At 45.4% G+C, this 10,198-nt stretch overlaps 1 protein-coding gene across 1 annotated transcript; it reads right to left on the reverse strand.

Moving 5' to 3' along the window:
• Positions 1-1,039: 1,039 nt before the first annotated feature.
• On the reverse strand, positions 1,040-7,322 carry dla (deltaA). Its single transcript, XM_026171934.2, has 11 exons — positions 6,785-7,322; positions 6,337-6,639; positions 6,002-6,062; positions 5,651-5,908; positions 4,669-4,729; positions 4,434-4,564; positions 3,679-3,848; positions 3,208-3,424; positions 2,346-3,114; positions 2,148-2,256; positions 1,040-2,039 (listed from the first exon to the last, which is right to left on the reverse strand). The coding sequence occupies exons 1-11, from the start codon at positions 6,851-6,853 to the stop codon at positions 2,034-2,036; spliced, it is 2,154 nt and encodes a 717-aa protein (XP_026027719.1). The 5' UTR covers positions 6,854-7,322; the 3' UTR covers positions 1,040-2,033.
• Between the last annotated feature and the right edge of the window lie 2,876 nt (positions 7,323-10,198).

The following is a 10,198-nucleotide window of genomic DNA, read 5'->3' on the forward strand; positions in this document are numbered from 1 at the left end:
TATCACTGTGGTTGCTCAGTTTAAAAACGTGTTTTTAGTTTAAATTGTTTCTTTTTTATAAGGCTTTATCACTCTTGCTCTGTGAGTTTTACATAGCTGAAGCTAAATATGAAAACATTGAATTTCTCAGGCTGCTGATTGAGTGCTGTAGTGTCTTTGTATTCCTCACTGTGCACAAAAGTCCTCTTAGGTTCTCTCTTGTGTTGCCCATTTCTCAAAAATCCCAACAAATTTATCAGAAAGGAAGACAATGCAAAAGCTGTTGTTTCTTGAAGGCCCATAGATAATCGTTTTTTTTTTTCCTTTTACTGCTGCTCCTTTGAAGGTCTGGCTGGTTGTGGCTGAACTCTGGCCAGAAGGCATCTGTTACTCAACAACATCTGTTCCTGTTACTCTCTTTCTCCCAGCATGCCGAGGGACACGCAGGTTCTCCCAAGGGTGGCCTTTTGTGTGCCCCATTGTCAATTCCATCATTGTCTGCTGAAGTCTGTTCCCATAAGGCCGTGGGTTTATAAACCCCTCCAAAGGACAAACTCTACCGCCCTGATGATTTACAGTTATTTGTGTCCAAACACAATCTGTATCTTTGTGGGGCAATTAAGAAAGAGAACTCCGAGGAACTGATTTTATACTGTATGACTTTTATGTTCAGATGTGACCGAACTTTGCTGTTTGTTTGTTTTTTAATAGCTTTTTCTCTGGCAACAGGAAGTCAAGGTTTGAAAACCAAACCTAAAGTGGTCCAGTAGGTGAATTTCAGAGCCGTGAATTACCTGACTTGGTCTTTAGGAGGAGAAACAGGAGTGGTAAATCTAGCGTAGGGGTATTGTTTTTTATGAATAGGGCCCCCTCTCTCATCTCCAGGGAGACACTTTCAACTTCTGGCAGTAGCCAACAGTGTCGGCATAGAAAAGCCCACTATGGGGTCGCAAGGGGAAGACAACAGATGTTACTGATTAACTTTGCTCACAGACCCCTAAAGAAGTGTTTTTCAGAGTGCTTGCAGATGGACAAAACAAAAGTTGGACGCAATCAAATGTTCACATTTAGCAATATTTATTTGGAAAAATAGTCTTGGCTAATTCCTTCATTCAAATACGGTAAAGGAAAGGGTAACATAACAATTTGTACAGTACAATCCCTCTTAAATAACATTTTCTTAAAAAAACAAAACAAAGAAAAACCATCCCATTGACCTGAAGTGCCTTTGCAAATATCATTAAAAAAAGCAACTTAAATAATCATAACAAACATCACAAGTATATAATACAAAATAAAAATAACACAAAATCATTAAATTAACTTAAATTAAATCATAATTTTAAATCATAACTTGTTTTTTTTCTTTATTTATTTTACAAAATCAGTATCAAAAAGCAACTTTCTTTTTCTTTTAATCGACACAAAGTTTTCATATCCCAAAGAAGAAAAGAACTGAACAATACTATGTCATAAAATGGTTTGGAGGGCTTAGGGAAGAAAATGCACTTCAGTTAACACAGTGATCAAGTATACATACAGTCTTCACAGGTGCAGTGATGGGCGCACAGCCCACGAGAACAGCCTTGTGAAGAACAGGCCAGTATGGCCAAACATCCACCGTTTGATGCAGTTCCTGCGCTCAGCAACGGCGTGTGGGTTAGAGAAAAGGCCTGGGTGCAAATGTTGCAAAACAAAACTCGTATATCATCGCTACGGGACAGCGTTCATTTATATTTTCTTTTTTTTCTTCTTCTTTTTTTCTTATTTTTTACAAAAACCCCACTCCCTGTTAACAGGCAGAACAGAAAGCTAAGAAGCAGTTTACTTTGAACTGTAAACTTTTTTTTTTACCCTGCCAGTTCTAATCCCACAGGCCGCCACTGCCTGCGCTTAGTTTCCAGTAGAGAACCAGCTCACTCTGAATATCAGTTAAACGTATCAGCAGCAGTCTCAAGGCGGGACACCTCCCCCTAGGTTTAGAGCAGCATCTGAAGGAGCATAAAAACTCTCCTATAGAGTAAATGAACAACGGGCAGCCCATTGGTGGCTTCTTACACCTGGGGAAACACACCAAAAAGACAGAAAATTTTAGTTTTTGTTCTTTTAAATTCCAAATGACCGCAGAAATCGTATCTCTGGCTAAGGGTCAACAAAGTAGAACTCACCTCAGTTGCAATTATACATTCGTCCTTCTCCTCTGACATCACAAACACAGATTTGTACTTGGTGTCCGCACATGCAGACATTTCTGGGGCTTTCTTTTCTGATGCATCGCTGTAGGAAGGTGAGAAAACACGTTAGATTTGTGGACATCCACAGTCTGATTTTGTGTTTGACAGACGTTTATAGCGTCAGTTATTTACCTTTTTAAACGTTTGCTGCGCTTCTCCTCAAACTCAAATGAGTCCTTGTCCTCGCAGGCCGCCTCCAGCATGGCCTCCTTGGCCGCCTGCTCGTAGTTGACCTCGTGTACGAGCTTGTAATCTGCAGGCAGATGGCGGCTCTTGTAGCTGCTCCTCCCTGGTGGAGATCCTTCATCAGGGTCCCCGCTGCAGAAGTCCATCTTCTTGTTGATGTTTTTGACACCTGGCATCGGCATCACACTGATGGCCAGGTCCCTGTCACTACGGTGACAGTTGTTAGTAAGGTTATTTATTGTCTCTGCTTCGCCTACAGTTTCTACTTGGCCGACATGCTGGACTTTTGATTGCAAAAAGCCAACCAGAACAGCAGAGCCTGCCAACAGCAGCAGCACCAGCACCACCCCGGAACCAATGGCCATCCAGGGAACTTCTGACCCCCGGATGGCAGCGTGCTCTGGAAGCAAGAACTGACAGTTTCTGCCACCGTATCCATGAGCACAGGCACAGACATAACGGTTGTTTCTCTCGTGGCAGGTGGCACCGTTGTGGCAGGGGTTGTGCTCGCAGCGGCTGATCGGGGAGCTGCAGTTGCGACCCGTGTATCCCGGGGGACAAGTGCAGGTGTAGCCATCAGGACCTTCCTGGCACGTGCCACCATTCTGGCAAGGATACGAAGAACACTCATCACCAGTGTGGTCACAGTTCTGGCCGGTGAAGCCGTCTGGACACTGACACAAGTAGGAGTTCACGAGATCCACACAGCGTGCACCTGAGAATAGAGATGAAGTCATGAATGAATGAGTGTTCAGTTCGTGCAGACTGAGCATCTCAAAGACCAAACCCTTATTCTGTTTGTACTTACCATTGGAGCAGGGGCTGGAGGTGCAGTGGTCAATCTTCTTCTCACAGTTGAACCCTGCATACCCCGTGGGGCACTGGCAGAAGTAGCCTCCGTCAGGGTTGTCAGTACAGCGGCCTCCATTGGAGCAAGGCCCATCAGCACACGTCATGGCGCTTAGCTCGCAGTTGTTGCCATAGAAACCGTGAGGGCAAGTGCAGGTATATGTGTTTTCCAAATCCTGTGGGAAAAAATAGAACAGACTTGACATCAAGATCTGTGTGGTGCTGCATCTGCAGCATTTCCAGCTTGCTGCATGCTGTATGTCTTGATTTTTTTTAGGTTTAATATAATTGAAGAATGATCGAAAACAGAAAAGATAGATGAGAAGGAATGAAGGCTGATGCATTCAGGCATCACTGGTGCTGAGCCGCAGTTAACAAGATGTCTCTATTCTTATTCCAAGTTCATTTAAGAAGACCCACGAGCACTCACAGTGCAACTTCCTCCATTGCGGCAGGGGTTTCCAGCACATTCGTTGACCCGAATCTCACAGCTGGCCCCAGTGAAGCCAGGCCTGCAGGAACAGGTGTAGCTGCCCTGGCCAGTGTTGCTACAAGTGGCTCCATTCATGCAGGGCTTGTGGTGAGTGCAGTAGTTGAGATCTGGAAAAAACACAGCAGCACATGTGGATTAGCCAGAGCATAACACATGGCGGGACAGCAGCAGCGGCGACAGTATGCGCTTTTGTCCTCAGGCACACTTGACTGTTTCTCTTCTGCCAGTGGTTTTTTGTTTCCTTGCCTCCTGTCTTTGCTGAAACAACTGCTGCTCTGTTACTGGAGTGTTGATGCTCTTTCGCTTCAGTCTACCTTTTTACTGGCTTGTTTGAAACCAAGTTTGTGGTTTGAATAAATGACAAACCAGTGATGGAAAACTTGCCTTCAAGAACAAGTTGTCCACATTTTGTCACCTTTCCACCAAATAAGCAGGGCATTTGTAAGTTGTTTAAGCATTAATTTGTTATCTTCCTGTTCATGAAATCTAAGTCTAAGCTGCACATAACCAGATTTTTGTTTCAAATACATTTCAAATAGTTTTTTTTATTTGTTTGTTTTTTAAAATTGTGATGCAGCCTAGATATCTGGAAAACGTCTAAGCAATCGTTGCTGTACCCTACGTGTTGTGGCTTCCTTCATCCAACAAAACCACTTCTCTCTCTGTCCCTACTTCCCAGACTCTTTCCTTACCTTGGTTGCAGAAGAGTCCACCCCAGCCCTCCTGGCAGTTGCACTGCCAGGGCTGCTGGCAGGTCCCATGGAGGCAGCCCGGATAACGAATGCACTCATCGCAGTAGCGCCCTTTGAATCCCACTCTGCACCTGTTGTTGTCCAATTAGGAGGGAACACCGGTCACTCCACTCACATTACTTCACGCAATCCACTAATTAATTAATGCCCCAGTGAACTTGTGGAGAAAACTTACTTGCACTCCCCGGGTTTCTCGCAGAACCCATGCTCTTCATCACATCCTGGCAGACAAATCGCTGTACAGGAAAACAAGAGTATGCTTTTTAGAAACATTGAGGCAACTTGTTTTTAAGATTTGCTTTTAAAGATTAAAAAATCCAAAGAAAGTAATTAAAATGAAGTAAAGCAGTGGATTCTGAACCCATTAGCTTGTCATCATGGAAGATTTTTCTGCTTAACATAGTGCAGAGACAAAGGAGGGAGTGTGTGCATGCGTGTGTGCCCCAGAGTGCACACACGCACTCACACACACAGAGGCCCTCAGCCCACCACCCTCTTTTTTTTCTTCTTCACTGCGGGTCAGAACTCTTTTATTCATTCTGTGTGTGTACACACACACATACACACACATACTCCCCTTAATGTCTCGGATTGGGGTAGATAAGAGTGGACAGCTGGCGAGTGTGTTGCCAGTGCGCGACAGCTGCTCCATTGTCTCCTCTCTGCCGGCAGCTGCCCACTTCAAACAATACCTCCCCCAACTCAGCCAATCACCGACCGGCCCACTTCGAGAGTAACGAATCGGAAGGTAGCATGTAAATTTATGGCACGCGTGAGATTATTCTCAAAAACTTTCCTTAGAATAAATCAAGTGGTCGTGTGTGTGTGTATGTGTATGTATGTGTGTGTGTGTGTGGGGTGGAGTGGGGTGGGGGGTGGGGGGGTAGGAGAGAGGAGGGGGTGCGCGTGGTGTTTACGCCCTAAATTGCCTTCTAACGGCACTCAGAGAACTTGACTATAGATACATGGAAATAAAAACTTTTTGAACTTTACCTTCACTAAAAAAACATTCAAATTGGTTTTAAATCTATCCTTTTTAAACGATTTCCTTTTAAACGGATTTCTTTACCTCTAACTTCTTTTCCTTTCTGTGTTTTTTTGTCTCTCGTCTAATCTAAATATTTTATTCTATAACGGGAAAAATCTCTGCAGCTCACGTTCAGTGCAGTACTGCCCCTTCCACCCGGCGTCGCACACAATCTCCCCGCGCTCTCCACAGGTGAAGTGGCCGAAGGCGTCATCTCTCGGCCGGCAGAACACTGAACAGCCGTCCCCGTAGTAGTGCTCATCGCACACGAATCGATAGGAGTACTTGAGTTCGGTCCTTCCCCCGGTGTGCAGGTCCTGGGACCATTCCTCTCCCACAGTCAGATGCCTCTGGGTGGTCATGGTGCTGATAACCCGGTCTGGGTTCTCTGAAATGTGCATGTAGAAGTACAAGATGAGGAGGAGAAAGTGTGTAAATGTGAAAACAACAACAACACTGAAATGTGAGATTTAGTTCCTACCCGTGGAGAGGTCGTCTTTGGAATCGGCGTGTAATGCTTCAATGATCAGCGAGAAGGTCCCCTGGGAACACAAATGGCTTCATGAGACAGGTGGCCAGCGGAGATGTGGCGATAACATCAAGTAAAGGCCCGAGGCGATTGTGCCATACACTCAATGTGCTGAATGCAAACTGCCTAACCTGATCCGATGAAACTAAATACCTGTAAACTTTGTGTGCTCTCTGAGCCTTCAAGTTGTGCGCAGGGGAAAAGGTGCTCTTTTCACGCACGCATTTACAAGAATTGGCGCGATTTCTCAGCCTTAACTCCTACTCTACATGAATGGTTGTATTTACCGGCCACGTGAAGCCGAAGTTAATCCTGATGGGGTTGGTGAACGAACTCTCCGGGATGGCATCTGGGACCTGGAATGAATTGGAGCCGAGGACGGGTGTCACAGCGCCGCCGTAGGTGCACGGGGGCTCTGGGGAAGCGTTGGGTTGATAGTGCTTGAGACAGATCCTGAAGAAGGTCTTACACTCGCACTGCTGCTGGAAAGACGAAGCCAGACCTCCTTTACAGCAGTTTTTGTTGCCTTGTACTCCCTTCTTGTTCAGAAACTCCTGCAACTTCAGCTCAAAAACTCCCGAGCAAAACCCCTGCGGAGGAAAGCGGCTTATTATCATCAAGTGCACACACAGTACCGCTTGTGTGAGAGTGCGTGTTGTGATGGGAGGGCAGGGGAGGCAGGGGGAGGGTGATGGTTCATTGTTTGGAGGGAAAATGTTTGATTTAGAAGCTTACCTGGCACAGCAACATGGACATGACGGCAAGAGTCAGCAGGATGACGCGCCCCATATTAAATAAATACATAATAAATAGTAAATAAATAGAGTAAAAAGTCTTGGGCTTGTCGTCAGGGTGCCTCCTCCTGTTCAGTCCGTCTGAGGAAGATACATTGAGCACGTTTCTGTCGCCTCACAGGGTTTTCTCATCAACTGCTGTGGATATCAGCCACGCCGTTTTCACTCATGTCCCGAGGCACAAAAAGACAAAGGATAAATCCCAAACCTTAAAAAATAAAATCACAAAACAAATGGAGTAAACTTCTGCGCTGTGTTGAAAAAGAAAAGCAGTCCTCGAAGTTCAGTTATAATCCAGTGCGTAAAGAGGAAAAAGCGAAGTGTTCCTTGTTTGTTACAGCAAGAATGTTAGGGCGAAGCTTTTTTTGTTTTGTGTGTGAAGGTCTTGGTCTAACGCAAGGACAGATTTGTCACTGGTCCAACATGCTTCTTTCTACTGCCTGATGTCTTTCCTCACTGTGAACTGTGCGTCTGTCTACAGCCAAGGCCGCCTGCAGCCTGTTATATACGGCCTGACACATGCTATGGTAATAGCATGCAAATGGACCCCCTCCTCCTGCTGCCCGACTACACCTCCCAATCTGGCTTGGCTCTCTACAATGGGATCCCATACAAGTACCCCACCACCATCCTCCTTATTCCTCCTGTAACCTCTCATACAGTGTTAATACCCGAGCTCAAATAAGGTTGTGTGGAAGTATTTAAGAAGTGAAAACTTCTGTAAGACTCCTACACAGGACAAGACAGGAGACAAGATTAATTAATACATGTTTTCTGCTAACACTAAACAGGAAAACTTAACATTCAAGCGGTTAAGAAGACATAAGAAGAAGAAAAAGAATTGGGCTGACTTTTGGTTGTTGGTCTTTTGACATCACAGACCCTCTCCTATATATGAAAAACAAACTAAAGGTGTTAAAGCGGTAATATGGATATGTTCTATACACCTTTTAAAAGTTTTCAGCATCGTACAGCTGCCAGATTTCCCCCTGCGCTGTGGACGACATGCGGCTGAATTGATCCATCCAGCTGTTGCATCACTGCACCAGCTCCTTTGTTGTGGGCGTCCTAAGATGTTTTGGATGCAGTGCCAATTAACAGTGTGAAGCTGATTCAAAAATCTCCCCCAAAAAGAAAGAAAAAGCGTTTCCTGGTCAAACTCTGACTCAGTTAATTGTTTTTCAGCCCACCTCCCCCCTTTTCTCTTCCTTCTCCCCTTCTTTCTCAGCATACACACACGCTCTAAATTTTGGTATTTGTATCTGTGGGAAGAATTTGATGCTTTGAATTGACTGAAAAGACTGAAGAAAACATTCCTTGGCAGAGCTGCGCAATGAGGTAAACGACATGAGGGGCTGGACTCCTGCTTTTCTACTTTGCTCTCGCCTTCTTCTCTTTCTTCACACTAGGATGAAAAAAAGAGACCGTGTTTGGGTGCTTATAGGTGGCAGTGTGTGTGCGTGCACAGAGGCGCGCGCGCACCGTAGTCGCTCGCGTGGCCAACATAAGGGGGAACTTTTGTTGTTGTGTGTGGTGGAGGAATAAGTTTGCTCTCTCTCTCTCCCCCCTCAGCTGTATGGTAATTCGACCAGCACCTGCTCTCTTCTCCTCAATAACAGCGCGTGTACGCCTCACTTGGCTGAGCGTGCGCGCACACATCTAACACACAATACTCTCCCTGGGCGCGTACACACGCTCACACACAGACTTCATTTGTCATTAAGTATATATATATATATATGTATATATATATATATATATATATATATATATATATATATATATATATATATATATATATATATATATATATATATATATATATATCTCCTAGTATGAAAAGGGAAAACTGTGCTTCGTCCAAAATCTTATGTGGTGCGCATATGAATAAGGAGTGGGAGGACGGGGGGTGTGGTGAGGGGTGTTGCTTAATTAGGTTGTTCATTAGATGTGTGATTTTTCTGCTGTATAATGGGGTCTACTGGAACTGCACGCGCGGGCTAGCGCACGTACATTGCGTCACTGTGTTGAGATATGTACGTCACGACTATTGTTTTCTGGCGCCTCTCTCCGACTTCGTTACCTGCTGCCACGGTCCGTCCTACACACCGGCTGTCAGAGGAGCCCTCCCCCATGAAAAAGTGTTACGTTCCCCCACAATTACCTTCACTTCATACGTCACATAACAGTGTTACGTATTATTTCATGGGCAACAATCAAACAAAAAGTCCTCCTCTATTGATAAACCTCAACTCTCGACTCTTTCTCAAAGTAAACTCCGGCTGAACCATGACCATCACAATTAAGCCGGTTGAGACAAGAAAATCAATTACACTCAGGGATAGGGGAGACTTCATCCGTCCTTGGGGGAGGGGATTGGAGGGTGCATCTGGGTGCAATACCTTTAACTTTTGGTACCGACATGGTAAAATTACACAGACACGTTTTCAGGCTATATTGAACCCCCATAATGTCCGTTATCAGAAACTTTAACTGAAGGGCTATTTACTGTTAATACCTTGGCCGCTGTGCTGCACTTCACCTGGAGTGAAGTGTTGAGTTTCTACACTCTACACTCAAAACCAGAAAAGTAGCCCCCCCCCCCCCCGCCCCAACAACCAAAAATAAAACAGAAAAAACAGAGAACACAATTAGGACACTGTCCATCGAAAAGATGGTGCTGGCTGTTTAACCAAAGTGCTACTGTAGGGGGCTGCTGTAGTTTAACTCCTGCCCACCAGTAGCTGCGTCAAACAAAAAAGGGTGACTCGGGGTCTGACTATTCATCCATTCTCTGCGCTTTAATTTCCATTGATTGTGAATGCAGGGGGGAAGGAGGAAGGGGGTCTTCAGTGAAGGACCACGACACGCCTTCAGACGCGGACAGACCCTTACAAGCCATCTGCCACTAACTTCCCCCTCCCCTGCATATCCAGAAAACGACGTTTATTTCCCTGCTTCCCTCCCTCCCTTCTCCGGCCTGAAGCGCACATCTCTATGTGCCTCTGTCCACTGGGCTCCATCTACACTCAACTGGAAGCATGTATAAGGACCTGTAACGGTATGGGCCCTCCGGGGCCATATGGCGAGGGGGAAGCAGGAGATTTTTTTCCCTTTCTTGGTCCCAGAAGAGGAGACACCACATGGTCACTCGTGGGAACGTAAACACAGCGAGCATCACACGATATCGATCATAAGAGGCGGTGATCGGGGAAGGGGAGAAGGGAGGGTAATGCTGTGTGATGATCAACTGATTATTTACAGTAATATCTCATCAGTGCAGAAAATATGACTGCAGACTTCACCTGGAGTCAAAGATGCACACATGATGCTGCTATGGTTGGTGGTTCAATCC

This window comes from Astatotilapia calliptera, chromosome 6 (assembly GCF_964374335.1).
Source record: "Astatotilapia calliptera chromosome 6, fAstCal68.1, whole genome shotgun sequence".
NCBI classification, from domain to species: Eukaryota; Metazoa; Chordata; class Actinopteri; order Cichliformes; family Cichlidae; genus Astatotilapia; species Astatotilapia calliptera.

Coding starts and splice junctions, on each gene's coding strand:
- dla (XM_026171934.2), bottom strand. CDS start 6,853: ATGTATTTATTTAATATGGGGCGCGTCATCCTGCTGACTCTTGCCGTC. Junction 4,730..5,650: donor GGGGCAGTACTGCACTGAAC/GTGAGCTGCAGA, acceptor TTTCCTGTACAG/CGATTTGTCTGCCAGGATGT. Junction 2,257..2,345: donor CGCAGCAAACGTTTAAAAAG/GTAAATAACTGA, acceptor ACCTTCCTACAG/CGATGCATCAGAAAAGAAAG.